Source organism: Aethalodelphis obliquidens, unplaced genomic scaffold, assembly GCF_003676395.1.
Source record: "Aethalodelphis obliquidens isolate GAN/ISIS:26980383/991018 unplaced genomic scaffold, ASM367639v1 scaffold27, whole genome shotgun sequence".
In the NCBI taxonomy this organism is placed as follows: domain Eukaryota; kingdom Metazoa; phylum Chordata; class Mammalia; order Artiodactyla; family Delphinidae; genus Aethalodelphis; species Aethalodelphis obliquidens.
Genome location: NW_020837971.1, coordinates 14,071,860 through 14,097,410, shown reverse-complemented (window position 1 = coordinate 14,097,410; position 25,551 = coordinate 14,071,860). Strand labels below are relative to the sequence as shown.

General features: G+C 42.1%; 1 protein-coding gene across 2 annotated transcripts in view; it reads left to right on the top strand.

Annotated features, from left to right (window-relative positions):
* The window catches only part of GLI3 (GLI family zinc finger 3), a 286,282-nt gene that overhangs the window by 177,407 nt on the left and 83,324 nt on the right, over window positions 1-25,551 (top strand). For both annotated transcript variants that reach the window (XM_027123980.1, XM_027123981.1), the window contains exons 5-6: window positions 19,353-19,558; window positions 23,309-23,455. In XM_027123980.1, coding sequence (XP_026979781.1) covers window positions 19,353-19,558; window positions 23,309-23,455 — 353 coding nt within the window. The remainder of the gene's footprint in view (window positions 1-19,352; window positions 19,559-23,308; window positions 23,456-25,551) is intronic.

The window sequence follows — 25,551 nt, the reverse complement described above, 5'->3', positions numbered from 1 at the left end:
TTGGGTATCATTTCTTATGATCAACTGAAAAAATGTAAAGTCTGCCTCATTTTCAAGCACTACCGTAGACCACGTACATCCACAGTTCCCAGTCTAAGTATGAAAATATTGGTGAGTTTCAATTCCTAAACTTTAAAAATTTTGATGAGCTGGCGGTATCAATGCAGATGAACCCACCCACACTTTACTTTGCATTAAGAAATGAACATGAGGAAAATAAATGGTACTCCAAGGGCATACTACTTTTTTCTGTTTTGCAATAGTCCTTTCTTTAAAAAAAATTATTGAAGTATAGTTGATGTACAGTGTGTTAATTTCTGCTGTACAGCAAAGTGGTTCAGTTGTACATATATATGCATTCTTTTTCATATTCTTTTCCATTATGATCTCAGGATATTGAATATAGTTCCCTGTGCTCTACAGTAGGACCTTGTTGTTTATCCATCCTATGTAGAATAGTTTTGTCTTACAGTATTTCTAATGACTGAAATATTGAATTCGGTCATTGGTTACAGAGAAAGCAGGCCCTAATTATAGTGCATATTCAGAGAGTCTGAGAGCCAGCTTCTTGGATAAATTCCTGTGTTCTTTGTGCTGGGCTCAGCAGTCCGGCCGGGAGCAGATATTGACTGAAGGTATTCACGGCCACTGAACCAGAAGCTGCCAGCTCTATAGAGCCTGCCGTCCAGCCTGTTGCAGGGGCCTGGGGGGCACTAGACTGTAACAGACTTTTTTCTTTGTGTACAATGCTTCCACTCATGTTAAGCCTGGCTTCAAAGAAAACAGAAATTTACTGCCATCGTTGTATTTAGTTTTCAAAGTATGCATTGGAGAAAATTGAACTTTCACAGAATTTGTCCCAATGGGAAGGCACTTTCCGGTTAGTTTTTAGGTGATAAATACCACCCAAACCCAAGCTGCCTGCAGCTCTTCCTCTGTGGCCATCCCTCCCTCACTTAGGTAACAGAACCTGCTTTTTCCAAACCTAAACAAAGACATGCCATTTCCTATAGCCGCTCAGCAGGCTGAGTTCATTTCAGACCCTTCCCCAGGGGAACAAAGGCTGGGGACACAGGGCTGCCTGTCACTCATTTCTTTTTGTTATTGCTGCATCTCCACCCCTGCCCCCAGTGAAATTCATACAGAAAAAAAAAAAAAAAAAAAAAATACAATGTTCGCAGATTTGTTTCCAGGACCTGCCTGCTAACTTTTTGAATTCTAAGTAACAAATTAGCTAGATTTTTGCATCTTTGGTGATCCTAGCCAGCTAAGCATACTAAAAGGAAAGAGCAAGAGGAAAGTCTGTTTTCAGACTCATCCTCTGAGTCCAAGGGTAGTGATGTGTTGCAGAACATGCATTAGATAACAGTATTGAAAATAAATTTGAAATAAATATATGGACCATTTTTAGTTCCGATGTGATCTTTGTCAGAGGCATATCGGAACGGTAATGGGCATCGTGACATTGCAGTAAAAATTAACCAGTTAAATGGTGCATTGGTCCCATGTTCACCTCCTGCTTTAACCCAGCGGAACTGGTGACACTGTATCAATGTTTGTAACACTGGTGTTGATAAACGTCAAGTGTAATGAGAGATCTATACCCTTCACCTCCATCTCTCCTCTCCCACGGTCTCTGTTTGTCTCCCTGTCTCTCTCTCTCTCCCTCCACACAGCTAGGGAAATTGAACTCAGAAGGGTAGGAAGTGGCAGGAACTGCCTTAGGGCATGAGAGTACAGTCCTCCCTTTGTATCCGTGGGGAATTGGTTCCAGGACCCCCGCTGGATACCAAAATCTAAGGATGCTTAAGCCCCTTATATAAAATGATATGGTATTAGCATAACCTATGCACATCCTCCCATAAACTTCACGTCATCTCTAGATTACTTATAATACCTAATACAGTGTAAGTGTTAACATAAACAGTTGCCAGCATGCTGCAGTTTCCAAGTTTTGCTTTCTGGAACTTTACAGAAATTTTTTTTCCCCAAATATTTTCTATCCACGGTTGGTTGAAACCCATGGATGTGAAACCCCAGATACAGAGGGCTGACTGTACCTTTCCAGTAAAGAAAAAAAATAAGGATCTCTAATCCAAAGCTATAGATTTTCTAATATTCAACCACTAATTTTCTGGGTAATGAAACATCCCACATGTTTATGAGTTATAGATATTTAAAACTTTCTTATCCAACTACAGAGAGATTATAATTTCATTAAAAATTTTGCCATTGGGACTGTTATAGGAAATAGGAACTTAGCCTCCATCTGAAAATCTAATTCATTAATACCAAAATGAATGAGCGGCAGGCAGTTGAAGGCATTCTTTTACAAGTTCACCTGTGAGGGTCCCTCAGCGCTGGTTGCTAGTGGGTACCTGTGAATAGTTCCTAAGGAACCTGACACCGCCCACCCACCCCCCAGGCCCCAGTCATTCCTAAGTAGTAAGAGCTTCTGCCTGAGGGAGTTATATTAACTCAGTGCATTAAATAATTCCCAGGGCCTGACAAGGTTCATGTGTGTCTTCTACTACCTAGAATGAGTTTAGCACTAACTAGAGAATCACCATCTTCCAAATACATTCAAATAGTATTCAAATATTGCCAAGCTCACCAGAAGTGAACAGTATCTTTATTATGTCAGGTGGGAAAAGAGATGTACTGACGGTTAAATGACCTGCCCAATGATTTGCAAAACAAACCTCCAAACCTGTTGCTTGAATATGATTCACATTTTGAAGACAGGGTCCAAAGAAAGCCTTGCTAGCTTCCTAAAACGCTCTTGCCTCTGTTCAAAGAGATCTGTGACTCCCCCATGAGCAAAATCCCCATCTTCCTAGCATACATGGTTTTCAACATAAACTGTGCACACCCGTGAAAGTTTTCAGAAACAGATTCAAAGGTTAAATCAGGACAAAAGGCAGTCAGACTTCTAAAGAGGTCTCTGATTTTTAAAGGTTTTTCCTACTGTATTTACCTGGGATATAACACATGAAAATTAGGATTATATGAGATTGTGTTAATATTAACATTTTCAGTTTCTTTAACGTAGGCGTTTTCTGTTATTTCACTATGCACACACACACACATATGTATACTCACATACATATATACACACACACACTATATATATATATATATACACACACTCACATACATATATAAACACACACACATACACCCCCAAAACACACACACATATATATATATATTCATATACATATATACACACACTATATATATACACACTCACATACATGTATAAACACAGACACACATATACACCCCCAAAACACACACACACATATATATTCATATACATATATACACACACACTATATATATACACACACACTCACATACATGTATAAACACAGATACACATATACACCCCCAAAACACACAGATATATATATTCATATACATATATACACACACACTATATATATTCACATACACATATAAGCACACACACACATATATATATTTGTATACATATATACACACACACTATATATATATTTACATGCTCACATACACATATAAGCACACACATATATATTCATATACATATATACACACACTGTGTATATTTACATGCTCACATACACATATAAGCACACACACATATGTATTCATATACATATATACACACACTATGTATATATATATATATATATATATATTTACATGCTCACATACACATATAAGCGCACACACACACATACACGGTGCTGACGTCTGTCCATTTTTCTCGTGGTCATCTCAGCCTGTCCTGGAGCTTAGCTGATAAAAGACTGCATGATCTCTTCTTCATGGAAGTAGTCAAGAGGAGAAAAGAAAGTCAGCCTGAAGTATTTTAATCTTGTTTTAATGATCAAAATCTGGTCACTCAGACTTTGGATTTCAGGGCTGCTGAGATACATGTATCAATAGTTACTGGATGGAGTGAAGAAGAGTCCAATTCAAGAGTTTGCCAGATGTCAGGGAATCGGGGGTATGGGGGTTGCTGAAAGCAGAGGCCCAACCTCAGGCCTAAGGCTGCGCTGAGCTCTATGGAGGGATTCTCTCCAAGTCGACAGGCACCCGCACCCGGGTGGTGATGTCCCTTGCTGCTTGTGAGACTTTTCAAAGTGAAAGTCCTTGAGCCCTTCATGAGTCTCTCTCCATCTCTGGGGTGTGCAGAGCAGGCTGTGTGTCTCTGACCAAGACAGGTCGTACACTGGTGAGGGCCTTCCCGTGACCTGAAACACAGTCAGAAATTACACTGCACCATTTTTAATTTGGCTGGACTTCCCCACCTCCCCCCATCTTTGGACCCAGACAAACATAGGACTGTTCCGTTATTTTGATTATTGTTGTTTGGTGTTTCTTTGTTTGCTGGGAGGAGGAAGGTGAGAGGAAGTTGAATTGGAAAGACAGAAAACTAGAGTCTGGTCCCTTCTCCCCCAGTGCAGGAGGGAAACGTCCTTCAGGGTGTGTTTGCTTTGCAAGGGTGTTCTTTGATGAGGTCTTTGTCTGGGGGACCCCACTGAAGTCTCAGTGTACTCAAGCTTTAGAAAAGGCTATTGGCCCGTCTTTGTTTTCTTTGTTGAACTGTTTATTTTGCTTTTTTCCCACGAGGTTCCCTGGCCTCGCTCTGATAGCGCTTTTCTGCATGAATTACATTCCTCGGAGCCAAGTCTCCGAATTCTTCCAGCCCATTTGATTCCGGCCTGGGTGATTAGTCCACAGCTTCCAAGTGCCGTGGACCTCTGCTAAGCAGAGTGCTTGTAAGTGCCCCTAACACGGAGACCTAAAGACATTTTGTAACCTCATTAGCGAGAGAGTAGTGCTTCATTCTGGTTTAAAAACATAGACACAGACCTACTAGAGCATGGGCTTGAGGATATGGGGAGGGGGAAGGGTAAGCTGTGACAAAGCGAGAGAGAGGCATGGACATATATACACTACCAAACGTAAGGTAGATAGCTAGTGGGAAGCAGCCGCATGGCACAGGGAGATCAGCTCAGTGCTTTGTGACCGCCTGGAGGGGTGGGATAGGGAGGGTGGGAGGGAGACGTAAGAGGGAAGAGATATGGGGATATATGTATATGTATAACTGATTCACTTTGTTATAAAGCAGAAACTAACACACCATTGTAAAGCAATTATACTCCAATAAAGATGTAAAATAAATAAATACATTATATGAAAAAAATAAAAACATAGCTGCTGTTGAATCATCGCTAGCTTGAAACTCACGGAAGGAGGGTACTAGTCCCTTCACCGTGACTCAGGCTCTTGAAAGAGGACAGTTCAGGTTCATATACTCATGGCGAATTCAGTAACATAAATTGTCCTGGGCCGGGTGGGAGGGAGCCCGCTAGCTCCATTCAAGTTAAATCTACATCTGGAATTTCATAATTATTTTGTACAAAATGCATGTCTGTGTAGAAATAACGAACAACAATAATGAAAATTATGCAGATATCCTAATCATAGCCGTTATATTTTCTTGTGCGTATATGTTTTCTGAAGTACAATTTATGACTGAGACAGAGATGGGCAGTGAACAGACTTACGAATTACGGTTTTTTAACCTCTACTAATATAGTTTAAATATTTGATTCTTTAATGAACTATGCCTTCATGATAGGTATTGTGAAAGCATTGCGATACCGCCAGAAAAACTTCAGCTGTCTTAAGAACAGAATTCTCTAAGGGGTCTGTTCACCTGTTTTGAACCATTTTTTAACCCATGAGAAACTTGACTCTGACACGCAGGTAGGGTGTGCTGTACCTAACAGGGAACCTCCATTTGTTGACAATGTGCCTGGAAGTGGTTTTGACTTGAAACTTCCCGAAAGAGGACCAAAGAGTTTTTCAGAGATGACTGAACATGCAATCTGTGATGAAAATTATATGCAGTGTGAATGCCCGTATAGACACAGAAGCTCTTCCTTAAGGAACTGGGGAAGGTCCCGAGCCGTGTGGCCAGGGCCTGGTTCCGGTTTCTTGGGATCCTTTATCTTCTTGCTGGTCCTGGTTCGAACTGAGCTCTTGGTGTCAGTTGGAATGGCTGCGTACTGCGGGGCCCAGTCTTTCTGTGAGAGTCTGTGTTCTCTTCGGCAAATAAATGCATCCACTCTGCGGGATCACGGTGCTTCTTTACACGGGGAGGATTTGTTTGGAAGATGGGAATTAAACCTCTTTTGGCTACAAGAGGCCCTTCCTCCTTGGAGTGGGCTCTGAAAACAGATCCCCCAGGGAGCCAAAACACAGCTGTTGGAATACTTCCTGTGTAACAGAATGAAACATCCCTTACAAGTAGGACTGGATTACAGCTTTGCTGAGTAATCGCCTCTGAGCATTCCTCCTCTCCACCCAATAGAATGTTGGTGACATTAGCCCATGATAATGCTTTTTTTCCGGGTTTCAAAGTGTAATTCCTGAAAATGCCAACCTAACTCGATTCCAACCTAACTCGATTGGCTTCGGATGAGCCTCTGTATAAGCTGTTTTCACAATAAATGTGGGCCTCACTCATTTCCATCTCAGCTCTGCCACAGATCCACTGGGTCCTTGAACACGGGCCCTGACCTCTCTGGGTCTCCTTGTTTTCATCTGTGAAGTAAAATCATTGGATTAAATGATCTTTCAGATGCCTCCTAACATCCCACGGTTATGGAAAGTTGAGGTTTGTTCATGGTTTTTTTCCTTAGAAGAGGCATCTACGAAAACATCCTGGCCCTGATATGTACATGCCCACATGCCAGTTTTTTCTCCTACCCTCTTTCCTCCTGTGAAGATCTGCTGGGAGAGTCTTGCACAAACTCTGGTGGTACCTCCTGCTTTTTTCCCCACACTCTCTAGTGATGCCTTACACATCCCTGGGCCACCAGCGCACAGGGCCACTGGGCGCCTTGTGTGCCCCATGAATCTGTGAATGTTCAAATCAATTCCCTTTGGAGTGAAAAGGTCACTGGAAAATCATACTGTCCTGGTTGTGTAAAAGCCTCAATAATGCTAAAATATAAGTGCATTTAAGCATGGATGTACATACTTGTATTTGTCTTGGAGTAATTTTCCTTTGTGTTTACAATTATAGACTTGATTTGAATCCAGCTTGGGTATTTACTATCAGATTACCTACTCTGTCCAAGCCCAGTTGAATTATTCAGTCCCATGTGAATCAAGTATTCAATGAAGGAGCAAATAGGTAGCACATAACACAGCCTCTGGCACGTCATAAGTGTTTGACAAATGGCAGAATGACCGAACACGTGGCTATCACCACATTTAAGCCATCTATTCTAAGCCATCTATTCTAAGTTCATCTATTCTAAGTTCATCTATTCTAAGTTCATCTTTTCTGCACCTTTTAACATCTCTGAAATTGGAATGTATCTTACAGTCTGTTGTATTTTACGATTGCTACTGGGAAGTGGCAGTCGTGAGGAAGTTTCCAGTATCTCTTTTTTAAAATTTAATTTAGTTTAATTTTGTTAGTTTCAGGTGTACAGCAACAGGTATCTCAATAAACTTACTTTGCCTTAGATTTTCCTTTTTGTGCAAGTACTGCAGTGATATATGACAAAGCCTCTGTCCGAATAAGCCTGAAAGAACTCTTTTCATAAGTATAAAGTAAAAATTGAAGGTGATAAGGAAGAACCATCCTTCTGAGTGGTTCCTAAAATAATGCTGGGTCTTTAGATCAATAGCATCTTAGCTTTGATGAAATACAGTATAGATCATATATATATTGACTGTGTAGGTTTGTGATCAACCAAAAAATTATTTCATCGTCGAGGATTTTTTTCCCCCAAGAACCCAGCTGATGTTTCCTCAATGTTGTAATAAAGGACCCAGTTGCAGAGTGTAAAGTTAAAAATGTAAAGAGAGTGTTTTCAAAATGCTCTTGCTGCCTGAACCATACGAAATGAAAAAGGAGGCCAACTTCAGCCTGAAAGGGTATAACGCGAGGAAGTGTATGTTGCCTGCTGGTTGTGTTGGTGTATTCGTGCAGATGCATAGCACAGGCTCTCAGAGGGTAAGACTTCATGATTAATGGTGTTTATTCTTGACAGAAGCCTCCTTTATTTATCTGCAATACAGTTTAGCGATTTTATCAGGCACCTGAATGAGAAATATTCAGTCGTACCAATATTGCAGTGTAAATTGAGTAGAGTCACTTTTTATTATATCTTTCTGCCTTATCATCTGCACAGTAATTTTCTAGCAGAGGTTTGATATGGAAAGGCTGGATTTAGCTGTACTTGACACAAAGCCTCTTCAATTTCCCCTAAAAGTTCAGGCTGCTCTTAGAAATGTGTGTGTGTGTGTGTGTGTGTGTGTGTCTGTGTGTGTGTATAATATATAAACCCTCTCTGTTATCCAAGCAATTTCAGGATATGAAAGAATAAAGATAAAATGCACAAACCTGGATGGGAAAAGTGTTGTTAATATAAAAACCTCTAATAGCCATGAACTCACTGGCAAAAGCTCCTTTAGGGTTTAAGCTGAGGCTCAGTACCGAACTGTTTACATGGTCGCAATTTTTTCTCATCCATCATCATCCAAATCCAATCAACATAAAGCCAGACGCTTTCATTTCTCCAGGGAGAAATATCAAAGTTGAAGACCAGAGTGGCCAGGGGCAGGGGGACATCAGTCGTAGTGATGATGGCAATGCCATTCAAAAGAGGGAGACGCAAGAGGGAGGAGATATGGGGATGTATGTATACGTATAGCTGATTGACTTTGTTATATAGCAGCAACTAACACACCATTGTAAAGCAATTCTACTCCAATAAAGATGTTAAAAAAATAAAAAATAGAATGTGGAAAAAAAAAAGAGGGAGCAAAAGACATAGAAGACAAACTTATGGTGACCAAAGGGGAGCAGGGGGAGGGATAAATCAGGAGTTTGGGCTTAATATATACACACTACTATATATAAAATAAATAACTAACAAGGACCTACCATATATAGCACAGGGGACATATACACACTACTGTATATAAAATAAATAACTAACAAGGACCTACCATATATAGCACAGGGAACTATACTCAATATCTTATAATAACCTATAATGGAAAAGAATCAGAAAAAGAATATATATATAACTGACTCAGCTGTACACCTGAAACTAACGCAACATTGTAAATCAACTATGTTTCAATAAAATTTTTTTTAAAAAATGAAAAGAAGAGGGAGCAAAGAAGGAAAATGAGACTCAAGTGAAGTGTCACTAAATGTTCAAACTAAACTTTATTCAAGTTACAGACTTGGTAACATGAATTGTCACAGCTGCTCAAAGGCAGACGGACACAAATGGTTTGAATCATAGAAAACATTGGATTTTAGGACCACAAGATACTTTAACCCCGGTGGGTGGAGTGGAGATCATCTCATCCAGATCCTCACATTCTACAGATGAGAAAAGTAAAGCCCAAAGAGCTGTCTTCAGAAAGGCTGTGGTCCCATGCAGGTTCTCGGAGGGTAATCTGAACGGGTGATTTCCACACATCATATAGATATTCCCAGTAAGTTCAATCCATCCTTACTTGTGGTGTCAGAAGACTTGCTTTCATGGGGAAGAACAGAGTGCAGCAGGAGGCTGTGTGCTTCCTTTTCCAGTGTCCAGACGGATCTTCAGCCTCTCATGATGTTATTCCCTTTGCCTAGAGCAAAGTTCTCCGAAGCCAGGATGACAAGAACCCTAGGACATTGCTGTGTCCTTATGTAGAGCTTAATGCTTCTTTCCTCTGGAATGATATAGACAAATTGTTACCCCAGGACATTAGATCATTAGATATACACCTTTCATATTTAACTTATTTTGGAAAAGTTTGACACCCTCAGTATGTAACTGAAAGTGGGGTCCGGCTGCTCACCGCTCAAAAGCCAATAAAGAGGCAAGGTTGGTGGAAAGGAAAGTTTGCTTTATTTTAGAGCCCTTGAGAAGGAACTAAAAGTCCTTGACTACGCTTAACGACTAAATTATTATTATTTGGTCTCCTTTGACTGCTTTCCTTTGTTTCTCCATTTTCTCACTCCTCTGATGAAACTTATTTTTTGGCTAAAGTTTTCCACAGACAAAAGGCAGGCAGAGGACATGGGTTGCGTGGGAGCAAAGACCATAGGGTCCTGTTCCATTTCAAGAAGGGTTAAAAATCTAGAATATCAAGAAGCGTGCCTGGGATATAAAGTCTTGATCAACATGAAGTAGAGTCTCAGAAGATCTAATTCCAGTTAAATCGAAAGAGCGTGGCACTCTAAAAGGGCCTCTTACTTTCACCTTTACTAAGCCAGAGGCCCCTGGCAAACCTGGGGGGTCTTCTTCTGGAGGAGAGCTATTTAGATAATAATAGTTCCTTGATGGACATTTCTGTTATCACTTAAAATAGGGGTGATTTAAAGCATGAGGGAAAGTGTGAGTCAGAGGCATCTGGCCAAGGATGATAAGAGACAACCCGGTAAACACTCTAGTCTGTAGTTAACAGTCATCATCATAATTACAAGGATTATGATGATGATGGTCCCAGAGAAAATGTCCACACCAGCTCCTGTCCTGGAAGACACACCTGAGCTCAACGTGCCAGACTGCTGTGGATAAAGGATTTATTCGAGCTGGTTCTTGAAGTAATGTTTACAAAATTATCAGTTAAAACAGAAGCCTCATCTCTCCTTGGGTCAGCATTCCAGATGCACCCTGTCTTTGTTATAAATGTCCTCCATACCATCTATAAGAGGACTCAACGTGAAGCAAGGATTAAACTGTGGAACCTAACTTCCTGTTTCTAATTAATTATGTCCACTCAGTATCTGAAGCCTCCAGCTGGGAGGCTTCTCACTTAAATCCTGGGGCCCTTGAGATGTTTTAAGTATCTGTTGACGTTGAATGGTGGAAATTTCCAGGTAAATGATACAAGCACAGGCTTGTTTGTTTAGTTAATTAAATCAGCCGTTCTAATCGAATCTTGTGTACTACTTTACTGTCCTTTTTCCTTATACCTGGCGGGTATTGTGGCTCAAATCCTACCAGAGGGTGTCATGGTTGATAGAATTCTATATTATCAGAAAACGTTAACACCTGAAGGAAAGAAAGAAAGGAGGAAAGAAAGAAAGAAGGAAGGAAAGGAGGAAAGAAAGAAAGAAGGAAAGGAGGAAAGAAAGAAAGTAAAAAGAAAGAAAAGAAAGGGAAGAAAGAAAATGTAACACTGAGGAACAAACGCCATAGGACCCAGAGATTTTCTAGATGCTGTGATTTCATGAGACTCAGTCCTTGGTCACTCCACACTGCTGTGTTTCAACATCTTTCTGTTTTGAAGTGTGTTTTCTTCTTGGAAAAGGACATTAGTTTGCCATTTTGCCTGCTGTTTGGGGGGTATTGGTAATTCATCAAATTCCAAACAATTCCAATCTATTAGAATGAGTGGAAAGTTGGCAGGAATGTCAGAGAAATCAGACTTCGAAATTTTCGTCCCCTCATCACGTTTTCTTTTTTCATGGCAGTGAAGTTACAGAATAATCATGCCCTTGAATTTACTTTCAGGGGGAAAAAAAAATCCCATCCATTTTACTATGGTCAGGTAAAGTCACTAATCTCTTTGCTTTGTCCAAAGAGGTTCGGGGGGACCCTCCTAGATGACACCAAGGATGTCAGGAGAGCTGAACCCAGGCCGGCTCCAGAACTGAGGAAAGGAATGCACGAGGATGCAATGAAAGCAGCGTGGCTTTAGCCTTGACCACCCAGAGCTCTAGTAGCAACAGCAGCAGTAGGAATGAGCGTGTTGGTCACAGGGGCCAACATTTACTGAGAACTTACCACGTAACAGGTCCCCAGCTAAAGGCTTTATGTATATTTTCTTATTAAACATTAAATAGTATAGCTCTTGGGCTTCCCTGGTGGCGCAGTGTTGAGAGTCCGCCTGCCGATGCAGGGGACACGGGTTCGTGCCCTGGTGCGGGAAGATCCCACATGCCGCGGAGCGGCTGGGCCCGTGAGCCATGGCCGCTGAGCCTGCGCATCCGGAGCCTGTGCTCCGCAACGGGAGAGGCCACAACAGTGAGCGGCCCGTGTACTGCAAAAAATAAAAAATAAAAAAAATAAGGAGGTCATTCTCAAATCCCTTGAAATGATGTTTCCCCATTAAAACAAATATTTCTCTCCCTTTCTCTCTCTCTCTCTTTTTTTTTTTGTTAAAGAAATCAACCATAGCCCTTGAATTCTCCCTCTAAGAAAATATTCAGCCTCTTAGCATTAACGTGTACATTAAGTGATGTCCCTTCACCTTCAGTGGCTACTTCTATCCAAATCTTATCTACTCTTGGTAGCACAGTTCATGTTGCATATTTTACGTAACCAGACCGCATCCTGGAAGGCTCCTGTTGACGCATTTTGACCCATCAGATAAGACTTGTTCTCTATACACTTTATGTGTGTGTGCCTTCGCCTCCCCCCATTTGACTATAAACTCTTTGAGAGCAGGAACCAAATGACCATATATTTTGTTTCTTGAAATCCCCCAAAGTGCTAAAATCATATTGGATTCTTAGTAAATGTATTTTCAATAAAATGTATATCAAATGAACATCTCATTGAAATATTCATCTGTGTGGTTATACATGTAGCTTTTCAAAATTGAAATCCAATATGGTAAACTTGTAAAAGGCCTAGGTCAGTTAAAAATTCATGGGAAATACTCTTTACCTGCAGAGAAGATGAAAATGAGATTTGAAACTGAACCATCTTATCAGCTAGCAGTTTCCCTGGCAGTTCCATGGAGCAGATATTTCCAGAGGTGTGGACAAGGTTAAGGGCTCGGAAAGTGATAGTAGAGCCTCCGGGACTAGCAAAAGTTTGAGGAGGTTACCAGCCCCAGCCTGAAGGTGCAGGCAGAGGACAAGGGCAATGAGGGCTAGAGCCAAGGAAGAAGGGTCGCACTTGGGGAGCGGGGCCCTTGCGGGGAAGAATGCCAGCAGCAGAACTGTAACTAGTGGAAGGAAGTGAGGGGAGTTCCTACCCTGACTTGTCTCCCCTCTGCCCCCAGTTCCTGCCGGTGCATCTGCGTAGTGGAATCCCGAGGGAAAGGGAGCCTGCTGATTCAGACCACAGAGTGCAGCGTTCAGGGCATGCAGAGGTTCCGGGTTGAAGGCTGGCAAAGTGGGAAATAACCAGCACACCCATGTGTACATCGCAGGGGCGCGTGATGATTCCGGGGCAGCAGTTATCCGAAAACTCACCTTGAATAGAGAAAAAGACCAAGTTCAGGACTATGCAGATTTCCAACGGTGTCTGGTGTATGAGCCGCGGACATTTTCGTTATTTGTTTCTGTCGCTGTATGGAAAGAAACATGTTTTATTACAAATTTGGTTTATTAGAACTGTGCTTATTGAGTAATTAATTAGTTGATTAAAAATACATTATAAGGGGTAGCTCCCCTCTGTTGTCTGTTAAGCCACTACTTGAATATGAAGAGTGTGTACTTTTTACGGAAAGAACAAAATTAAACAAAAATTAACTTATGTAGAAAAAAAAACCCCAGCATCTCAGTCTTCGGGTAGTTGAAGCTCTCATGCGTACCGCAGAATGCAAGGGGTGTGTGTACATTTCCAGTGTTCCAAGCAACATGAAAGCGAATTGTAATAATCCAACCTATAAACCTTGCTTAATGCTCTCATAATGGGTAATGCAAGTGATGGAATACCGTGATTTTAATCTTGGCATTTTAGTAACCCAATAAGATAGATGAAAAGGCAGTAACAAATTAGATTATATAATGATATTTCATTTTAACTAAGAAGTCCAGTTACTCTCTGCAATACATGTTTTTTTGTTTTTAAGTTTATCATAGTGTAATGTTTAAAAGGCTCTAATAAGAATCTCTGCTCTTTTCATTGTAATCTATTTTCATGACCTTATAAAAGGATTAATCCAAAGTTAAATTATTTCCACAAACAAACACAAACTTTATATTACTTTATTGTCTTTGGGGAGAACATAAAAATAATTCCCATCTGCTTTCTTGTCTGAAGCTATACTTCATTTATCCATTGGGCGATATGGAAACAAAATGGCAGCCACGCCTTGGGTCTTCATGGCCTTGGGAAGACAGAGAGGTGGAAGCAGTATAGGGGACGTTATCCCTCGATGGGCAGGCTGGGGTCTTAAATGCATGAGCCAAGATGCAGGGGTCATGGAACCATAGCTCCTCCCCTCGGTGATGCTCTGGCCACCCAGAAAACCCTCTACAACTTGGACATCTTTTTCCTAGACAGCAGTTTTATGATTTAGTTTGAGGGGGTCACAGGCCTATTTCTGTACTCTTTGGCTACAACATAAATAGCGTGGGATCCCTGTTCTTGGAGCAGTTCTAAATTTCAGTGTTCTTCCCGGAATGTTTGTTAGTTGTTTGTTTTTTTTCCTCCATGGTTTGTGTTTGCTTTCCAACCACGGAGCCACATACAGCCCCAGAAAAGAGAACCGAAAGCTACAAAGGCAGAGAGAGTCATGAGAGGCCAACAGTAATCTTCAATTCAATCTCTGTGTGTATCTACTAAAAATATAAACCGAGAAAGTGACACCTATAATTTTTTTTCCTCGGTGCGCCTGTAATCCACACATGAAGATGTTTAGCAAGCTTGACAAATATTTACCAGGTCAACTTTAGGATAGTTTGTGAAATGATATATGTCATTTATATGGAAAACTTGGTGACTGCCTTCCTGACATTTCCCACCTCTTCTTTCTTCAATAGAATTCACCCCTCTGGCCGTCAACTTGAATGGCTCTTTCTTCCAGCGGTGAATACACATCTGCCTATTAAATGTAAAGTCTTCCCTTTCAGATTTGCTTTACAGTTAAAAGCAAAATAAATGACAAATGATCTAGATGCCAAGAATTTGGAAATGGCTCTGTTAGGGAAGGTTAAAAGCAGCTTTATTGAAAAACTGTAGTTTAGGTATGTTTACATCCATGTCAGGTGGCTGCCATGGCCATTGTAGTTCAAGGCTGGGTGCTCGGCTTTGATGACTTAGAAAGCCATTCTTGTCAGTCTTCAGTGCTAGAGGAGGGTCATCCTAGCCCAACTCGCAAGAGCCTGATTTGGAGACAGAATGAATAAGTCATCCACTTTCAGTGAGAAATTGAACAGCAAGGAAATGAGAACACCAGTCTCCAAAAGTCTTGCTATTTGGACATTTGTTTGCTGAACTGAAAACAGGTGACACACAAAAAAGTTGATGGACGGTTCTTGCAACCACCAAGAACTTTACTGAGTGCCCTGTGCCAGTGGTGACAGCAGCCCTGGCAGAGAACTGTCATTGTTCCACGTTGTGTATAAGGAAACACGCCTCAGTGACAGAGTCAAGGATGAGCCTGAGTTCAAGTCCAGTTCCTTCAGAGCTCTTGCCTGTAATGATAACTGAGTTCATGTTCTTAACCACCTTGTGTGGTGTTATGATTTTGAGTGGAGGTCCTGGGAACCCTGAAGAGATGCTTCCAGGATACTGACAGGTTGGGGAACAAAGCAGACAGGTGTGTTCACACCATACGATTTGCTTTGAAAAAAGGGTTCCAATATTTCAGTGTTTGAAAATCACATGGTATGCTATATTTGCCATCCCTCATATGCATGTGTGTTTATGTGTATGTATGAGTATATATGTACATATATACGTTTGTCTCTGTTGTATATGTGTATATTTTAGCAGTGGAATATATTAGTATAGTTTGTGAAGTAAGTTGTATGCACGTATTCAGCATTTATTAGATACCAGCTCAGTACATGAGGCTTTAGTTATATTCACTTGCCAAGACCCCCAGGAGGTAGGTATCCTCCCCATTGGACTATTTAGGACAAGAAGGTGGTGAGTATCACGGCCAAGGTCCCACAGCTGCTGTCCCATCCACGTCGGTTCCCCTTCAGCCCTGAGCCCTCCCATCGTACCACTGCTCTGATGGTCTGACTCAGCTGTCCCGAGAATTCCTGATGACCCTTCCCTGAATGACCCTCATTAAACATCTTCCTGTTGTATCCTGGGGGTGGCTGGCCTTTGACTACTAGATGGTTCTTTTCTTTAGGGCAGTTGATATCTTGCAGCTTTCTTTTTTTTTTTTTTTTGAATTGGAGTATAATTGCTTTACAATGCTGTGTCAGTTTCTGCTGTATAACAAAGTGAATCAGTTATACATATACATATGTTCCCATATCTCTTCCCTCTTGCGTCTCCCTCCCTCCCACCCTCCCTATCCCACCCCTCCAGGCGGTCACAAAGCACCGAGCTGATCTCCCTGTGCTATGCGGCTGCTTCCCACTAGCTGTCTACCTTACGTTTGGTAGTGTATATATGTCCATGCCTCTCTCTTGCTTTGTCACAGCTCACCCTTCCCCCTCCCCATATCCTCAATTCCATTCTCCAGTAGGTCTGTGTCTTTATTCCCGTCTTACCCCTAGGTTCTTCATGACATTTTTTTTTTTTAGATTCCATATATATGTGGTATATATTCCATATATACCATACGGTATTTGTTTTTCTCTTTCTGACTTACTTCACTCTGCATGACAGACTCTAGGTCTATCCACCTCATTACAAATAGCTCAGTTTTGTTCCTTTTTATGGCTGAGTAATATTCCATTGTATATAATGCCACATCTTCTTTATCCATTCATCCGATGATGGACACTTAGGTTGTTTCCATTTGCAGCTTTCTTAGTTGCATTCCTGTCTGAAAGCATGTCCCACCATCTCGTTGAGAAATAGGTGACTCCATGCCTTCCCAGCATCATCTCCGGAGGGGAGGGACAGGCATGGGTACGACATTCACCAGAGTGCGTGGAGTTTCCTGACTTCGTCTCCAAATTCTGGAGGGACCAACCCTCTTCTCTGCTGTTGCTCCTGAGGGGTGTGGAAGGGAGGATGGAGCCTGGGCATTCCTGCTGGGGAAGATGTGTCCAGATCTTGATTCCTTACTCATCGACTAGTTACCCTCAGTCTTCCTGTGAGAACAGGTCAAATGAAAGTGAAAGTGGGGGAGGCAGACATCAGGCATCCACAGATCTGTGAGGAGAGAAAAGCATCAGCTGTCTCCTGGCCTGCCTGCTTCTTTGGGACTGGTGAGCACCCCAGCCCGATATCTATAATCTTCATGCTGTTCTAAGTGCCGATTTTTTTCCATCCATGATTCTGCAATGGAATCTAGGCTTCTGGGAATATTCTTACTACCATGCTCAATTCTAGAACTTGAGACAAATTGCAGGTTCCAATGTTTTGCCTAACGAAGAAACCAATTAGCAATGTCATTGCTTCACTGATTTTTAGTTCATAGTGTTCAGACTGAGTTCCTCGTGGATCCTAAGAAAAGCTTGTCTAGGAGGTATCATCTCATGGATGTCTCGAAATGTCTGCTTTTTTATATTTCTGCGGCACCTGTCTCTCATCATAAATCTACAAATGAGCCTGTTACTTGATAATCATCACTTGTGAATCGGATTGGAAGGATTGATTTTCCTTTGTGGTAGAAAATGAATGAATGAATTTGCGCGTCTGGTGTGTTCTAAGGTAGTGACAGGTCTAAATGGAGCATCAGACTTAACCAGTGACACAGAGCTAACTTATTTTGTAGTAAAGAGTTAAAATAGGATAGACTCATAGGTCTTGCCAATTTCTATTTAAGAACAAGGAATTTTTACTGATTTTTGAGTGGGTATGGAAAGCCTCAAGTTGTTTGGAAAAGAAATAGCTATTTTCAGGTGGTGACTTCTCACTCTGCCAACATGTAAATTTAGAAGACTCTGGATTTTTATTTTATTTCACCCAAAGTGACATCTGAAGAACAAATAAAAAGCCTCTTTTTTTTTTTAAGTTCAAAACGAAAAAAAGAGTAAGAAGGAACAAGTAAGAAAATCCTCTCCCTCCCGTGTGTTTTAACCTCTTTGATTTTCTACTGAGAAGATTCACGATCTGAGCTTTGGGTTCATTTAACTCAGTGCCCTTCGAGGAGCTGGCTTCTCCCAGGACTCTGTTCTGACGGGGCTGGGGGCCAGAGCCCAGCTGCGGCTGCATGTGCCTTTGCTTGGGAGGCAGGATGAGAAAATGTGTTTCTCCTCCCTTTCCTTTCACTCCTGAAGCCAGCGCCGCAAGAGGAGTTTGCAGTTCTCAGAACATCCCTCTCTATCATGGTCTCGCCTTTTTATGGCCATATTCTCTGTGAATGAAAAAAGGGAAAGTACAAGTGTTCAGCCCGTCAGAGCCAGTTCACTGGATTATCCACACAAAACGTTTTCTATTAGAGGAAGAACAGGGCGGTGAGGCTGGGGGGTGTTCCACAGACTGGCCGTTCTAGAAATGCCTGTCCCTGGGGCTTGGGGGTGGCTCTGGGGAGGGAATTCCCTGGAGTGGATGAGGTATGGTGGCAGCAAGGTGTGCCTTAGCATTTATTTTCATCAGCCAGAAGCTTACATTCTACCTTGGCTCGTTATAACTAAGGCATGAGCTTGATCAAAACCCTGACCTTTTCCAACTTTCCAACCCCAGGAGCGCTTCGTTACGGGTTGTTCACTGAACGCGGCTGATCAGGAAGCCAGCCACATGCAGAATGGCTGTGAGAGGAAGCTGCCTCCCAGGGCTGCGGCTCACGGAGCAGGGGGGCTGCCTTCAAAACAGGGAAACCCATATCTGTGAAACTGGGTTTGCTCACAACCTCAAGACCCAGAACGCTCAAGCTGGAGCACCTATGTATAGAGTGTCAATTTCATGTTTCTTACGGACTTTTGCAATTAGTCTCTTTTCTCATTTGTAGGCATCTCTGCCTACATGCAGAGATGTAGTCTGCATGCACAGACTCCCAGACCAGAAGAATCTTCCTTCCTTTCTTCTCTCTCCATCCCTCCCTTCCTAGCTTCCTTCCTTCCTCCCTCCCTCCTTCCTTTCTTTCTTTTCTTTTTTTTTTTTTTTTTTTTTAATGCAGTACCATGATGGTGAGAGAGACGTTCAATGGTAAAATTAACATCAAGGTCAAATGGAAAATAGAATCACAGCAACTACTTTAAGCTCAGATGCCTGTTTAGAATTTCTTCTCATGAGGAAAACCAAAGGGCTTTATTCTCCTATATTCTGAGTGCCAGGAAACTTCTCAGAGGTCCGTTTTCTTTGCCCAAATAATTGCATAGTAGCATTCTACACGATGTCACCATGATCTTAACGTCCTAGTGCTGGAAATGTATTTGCCTGATCTTCTTTCCCCCAAGACGCCTTGAGTTCACATAAAATTTTACTTATTTTCTTTCACAGACAGCCTCTGCCTACGAAGCTCTTGGTCTCATGCGTATACCTCTTGTGTGTGCTTTTCTTTTTCCCTAGGCCTTCTGCCTTATCTAGTAGCCCCACGTATTCCGACCTGCCCTTCATCAGGATCTCCCCGCATCGGAATCCCGCTGCAGCTTCTGAGTCCCCCTTCAGCCCTCCGCATCCCTACATCAACCCCTACATGGACTACATCCGGTCCCTACACAGCAGCCCGTCCCTCTCCATGATTTCGGCCGCCCGCGGGCTGAGCCCCACAGATGGTGAGTCTCAGACCAGCCTGTCTGCTTCCATACATCATGCCTCTCCTGGAACGTGGCATAGAGTAACTGATGCTTCTTGAGTCCCGCGTGCCAGGCGCTGTGCTAAGTGATGTGATTACGTGCTTTCATTTCAGCCTCATGACACCTCCATGAGGGTGGGATATTATGTCCATTTTCAGGTGAGGATAAGGGCAGAGGGTCCAAGTAACTTGAAACCTGGTTCACTGGCTAGTAAGTGGCAGAGGTGGTACTCAGAGCCAGAATGCGCTGACGCCCAAATCCTTGCGCTCATTCACTGCTCTGCTCTGTGGCTTCACGTGTATTTGGATTGGCCCTGTTGCCATTCCCACACTGTGCATGTGTAACCAGCACATTTTGCTCCCCTTCTGATGAACGCTTTTCTGTGCTGCATGTCTGAAGGACACGTGTATACAGATGTGTCCACTGGAGCCACACTTTGCAAACTCCGATGCGCATAGGTATCCCCTGGGGATGGTGATAAAATACTGTTCTCTTTGGGGTGGGTCCAGGTGCAGCCTGAGGTTCTGCACTTCTGAGAAGCTCCCAGGTGATGTCAGTGCTGCTGGTCTAGGGACCACGCTCTGAGCTGCAAGGTCGCAGAGAACGTGATGGGCCGGCTCTGTTGTATGCGCCCTCTGTCCTTGACCAAATGAACACTGCAAGAGGGATGCGGTGGGACAAGAAACAAACTTTGACTTTAATTCTCTTATACTTGATGTTCATCTTAAGCTCCAAATTCCTGTTGTTCTGTTGGCCTCCCAATTACTTGTCACCTGACTGTTTTAAATTGGACCTGTGCATTACACAAGTGCCCAATGATAAAATGCTCCTTTGGTTCAGGAAGAGCATTTCCCATCTCACGCACACATGTACAAACTCATTTGCCCACAATTGCTAGCGTCTGAGTTAAGGTCCAGGATGGCGTAAGCTGTATTGATGACAGGTAGAGGATTATGAGCTCTCTGCAGCAAACCACAGATCTCTGATGCTTGTGTTGGGGCACAGAGACACACTATGCAGTCCGTCTCACCCAGCAGCACGGTCCACATTCTCCACTCAGATGCTTCCCGAGGCTGGCCGTGCATGGTGGGGATAGTAGATGGACGCTTCCTGAGGTTTTTCAGTAAATATCCACTCATTCATACAAGAAGCTGTGCTCCAGCGATAGCTGCTGGCTCGCTTTTCTCCCTCTGATTCAATGCAGTGAATATACTTGCAAGGTCCCTAATGAAGAAGTTTTGCCATTTCGACAAGATTCACACTGTAAAAAGAAAACTGTAAAAGAGTGAGATTGGAGTTCGTTCTGCTTTGGATTTGGTTTTCTAGTGGGAAAAATGGAAAGTCACCTCCATGGAATACTTGGGGGTTCATGGAAGTGACTAATAAGAACAGAGGGAGAGAGGGGTCGAGAGGTCAGCTGACGATGGGCTTGGAATGTTGCCCGGCTTCTGGACATTTAGTGGGGCCACTGAAGTTGGTACCTCTAGTTAAAACATCTTGTCATCTGCTTTCCATAGTATTTGATGATGAATATGACTAAAATATTCTTTGGTTGGTTGTTCTGCCTCTCAGGAGTCCAATTAATACCCAAGTCAGGTCACTAATATTTGTCTCTTGTGGTCTGTGATTTTTGTATATATCTCTCTGTCTTTACGATGTATGAGAAGTATGTGGACACATATAAAAAAGAATGAAGTAATGCCATTTGCAGCAACATGGATGGACCTAGAGATGATCATACTAAGTGAAGTAAGTCAGAAAGAGAAAGACAAATATCATATGATATCGCTTATATGTAGACTCTAAAAAAAAATGACACAGGGCTTCCCTGGTGGCGCAGTGGTTGAGAGTCCGCCTGCCGATGCAGGGGACAAGGGTTCGTGCCCCGGTCCGGGAAGATCCCACATGCCGCAGAGCGGCTAGGCCCGTGAGCCATGGCCGCTGAGCCTGCGCATCCGGAGCCTGTGCTCCGCAACGGGAGAGGCCACAACAGTGAGAGGCCCGCACACCGTAAAAAAAAAAAAAAAAAAAATGACACAAATGAACTTATTTACAAGACAGAAATAGACTCACAGACATAGAAAACAAACATATGGTTTGGGAAAGGGGGTGGGAGGGATAAATTAGGAGTTTGGAATTAACAGATTCACACTACTATACATAAAATAAACAAGGACCTACTGTATAGCACAAGGAACTATATTCAATATCTTGTAATACTTATAATGGAAAAGAATATGAAAAAGAATATATATGTGTGTGTGTATAACTGAATCACTTTGCTGTGCACCTGAAACTAACACAACATTGTAAATCAACTCTACTTCAGTAAAAAAATTAAAAAGTACATGGACACAAATGTAAAGCCTACACAGACCTATCACTAGAATGCTAGTGTTTCTACATCATAATGATAAAATTAGCTTTTATTGATCGAATGCTATGTGCTAAGCACTTTCCATGCACCATTGCCTTCACTGCTCCCAGCAACTTCCTGTGAAGCTGTAAGAGGTGGAGCTGGGATTTGCATCCACATCTTAGTGTATTTGGAGACCACCCTCAGAACTGCTACAGCGTCCTGCAGCTTTGGCACATAAATTGGCATGCAGAAACCGATCATTATCCCACTGCTATAGAGCTGACGCTTGCCAGTAAATTGCTCCAGATTGATAGGTGTATTTCTTTTTGATTTTGTAATGAAAAAAAGAGAAAAAAAAGAGCTTTAAAATTATGGAACACAAAATTGCAGCTTGCCACCGTCATGTGTTATTAAAGCCAGCTGTGCTGCCTTTTCCACTCGTGACCCAGGGTCCTCCAGTTCCTGAGAGCTGACTCAGACCCTCCTGCCAGAAGGCTTAAGGATGTATGTTAAGTATGTCGTGAAGGACGTCATGGTTATCTAAGTTGTTTACGACTGTAAGAAATGTGAAAAAATAACTGTGCACATACAGTGATTTGATACGACACTTTTTTTTTTAAGATTATTTATTTATTTTATTTATTTTTGGCTGCGTTGGGTCTTCATTGCTGCGTGCGGGCTTTCTCTAGTTGCAGCGAGCAGGGGCTACTCTTCGTTGCCGTGCACAGGCTTCTCATTGCAGTGGCTTCTCTTGTTGCGGAGCATGGGCTCTAGGCACGCGGGCTTCAGTAGTTGTGGCACACGGGCTCGGTAATTGTGGCTCATGGGCTCTAGAGTGCAGGCTCAGTAGTTGTGGCGCACGGGCTTAGTTGCTCCGCGGCATGTGGGATCTTCCCAAGACACTTCTATTTGGGGGAGCAAAATAGGGGAATGAGTGTACAGATACATGCACACATATATTGGGTTGGCCAAAAAGTTCGTTTGGTTAATGAATACGTTGTTCAATAAAGTTCTCGGTGAAAATGAAGAATGTCTTTTAGTTTTACTTAAACCCGAACGAACTTTTTGGCCAGCCCAATACAATTTAATCATTTGGAATTCCTGGTGATTCTTCAAACTCACTTCGAAAGTTTTATCATGTAGTTTATTTTTTCTATTCTTTTCCTTCAGTTTTATTTTCGAATCAGTGATATCTGGGAGACTTCAGTGAAAGCACGATTTGAGTTCAGGAAGTTTTCCTAGAAAGAATCGTAAAAGGAATGGCTGATGTGGGCTGCATGGCAAACGGACTTTGGGATGTCTCAGGAAAAGCTTCTTTTTGGCCTTCTTTCAACTAATAACCATGTTTTCTTGTCTCCTCTTCCATCCAGCCCCCCACGCTGGAGTCAGCCCAGCGGAATACTATCATCAGATGGCTCTGTTAGCCGGCCAGCGCAGTCCCTATGCAGACATCATCCCCTCCGCTGCCACCGCCGGCGCAGGGGCCATCCACATGGAGTATCTTCATGCCATGGATAGTAAGTGGCGGGCCCCTCTTCTGTAGTCCTGGGCATGGCCAAGCTAACTCATGAAAGGGAGAGGAAGATACAAATATGGGTTGCTTACCTAACTTTTCAAACCGGAGGAGGAGGAACCACCAATACTTGGGACTCTGGTTGCCTTGGTTTCCCAGGAAGCTTCCACAGATGTGGCCATCCTGAGACTCCCGCTTAACTCACTTCATATCAGTGAACTGGAAGATACAGGCGATTGTAATTTAGCAGATACACAAAAACCTAGTCAGCCCTGATTGTCTTGGTAGCAGAATAAGGGAACGTGTTTGATTAGACGAATGTGCTTCGTCCAGTCATTCCTTGGTTTTATAGATTTTATGCTTTATAAATTAACTAAAAAAGAGACCTATACTTGGTTTTACATTTTTCATTGACTTATTTTTTTCTCATTTTCCACATGTTTTCTTTACATTAAAAAATTCTATCTCATTGAGACCTTTTACGTAGGAAAAATAAAAACATTTCCACATCGGGAAGGCCTACTTTTAGCCCTCTACCTAGCAGTGGAAGAAAATGGGAACATTGGTTGTACTTTATATCACTTTATTTTGGGTCCCTCAAGGCTTATGACATGTCCTTTGTGTCACTTCTCTAGACATATAAACAAGAGCCTATGATTATCATTTTTCAGAACATCCAAGAGTTCTTATTTATTCGGATTCTTTAAGTCCACATCCGTTTGCCAGGTGCCAGGAAGTGAACCTGAAACATCAACCAAGGTGTACATAACGAAACCCTTTGAATACGACGACAGTATAAGTTTGAGTAGGACATATGCTCGAGGTTTTGTTTGTTTCTTCTAGTAGCAGTGATTAATTTGTGATTTTCCATGTAGGGTCTGTTTGGATTCTTCTGTGACAATGGGTGGACCTTGGTCTACTCTCTATTAGTGGTTGATAATTCAGTTCTCAGATTTAGAATAGAGAGAAAATGATTGGTCCACAGGGCATAAAATCTACAGCCTTGGTCCCCTTACTGTCATGAGCTAACTTAGCTGTGTTACATACGAACACAGCTTGAGTGGGTTTCCAATGGGGAGCTCATTACCACACACAGAGGAAGAGAAATGTGTTACATCTTCCTCAGGGATTTTGTTTTCCGCTTTGTAGAAGAGAGAGTTTCCATTTCAGATTCATCATAACCACGTTTCAATTAGGGATTATTGGGGAAAAAAGTTGAGTGTTATTATGCAAATTAGTTATTTAAAAATCTGCAAATAGAGAATTAAAATAAGAGAGAATCCTTGAAAGGTCAGCCCATATTGCCTTCTCTATTTGATGAGAATGTGTTTAGTCAGGCAATGGCAGTTTTTATCTAAATAAAGGATGAAGCTACCCTTTTACTTTGTAAAAACTAATTAAAGGCATTTTAATTTGCCAGAGTATGTGGTAAATTGATTGTCATTAACTAGGAATTTAGATGTCCTATCATTCATCACATAAAAAGAAACCTCCTTTTTCTTTGTCAGAATCTTTTATTAGAATAGAGAAACAAAACAATTAACAGAAAGCCAGATAGGAGAGATCTGTGTTGGAACAGTAAGAATGCTAGGGCTTAGATTTAAGAAGGAAGCCGTAGGATCAGTGAAGAACTGGGCCACTTCTCTTTCAGCAGTTTTGAAATCCACACCTCGTAGTTTAGCTGTTCCCTTCAACAGATGACCCCAAGTCACTGCCCCAACTGCTGACAACTTTCTTTTTCTATGCTTCGTTGTTAGGGGGTTGGGAAGAGCATGATAAAGGGTTGGAAAGCGCGTAAAGTACTATATCCCTGCCCTCTAAAATAGCTGAAATAGCATTTAGTTTAATAGAACATAACCAGAATGTTATGTTTTAAATTTAAATCATAGGAGACTTTTGCAAGGGAGGAGTGAAATGACTTTAAATTCCTACATTGGCTCTGCAGTAGCAAAACCAGAGGCAAACTGGGATCGAGCTGGTCATTCTGATCCACTGTTACAGCTCTTCAGGACTCTTCCATTAGCAGAAACGGCAATAAACTGGATTCAGATGAGCACCTGACTTTTAAATGTGCCAACAATGGGCCTACCTGGGTGTCAG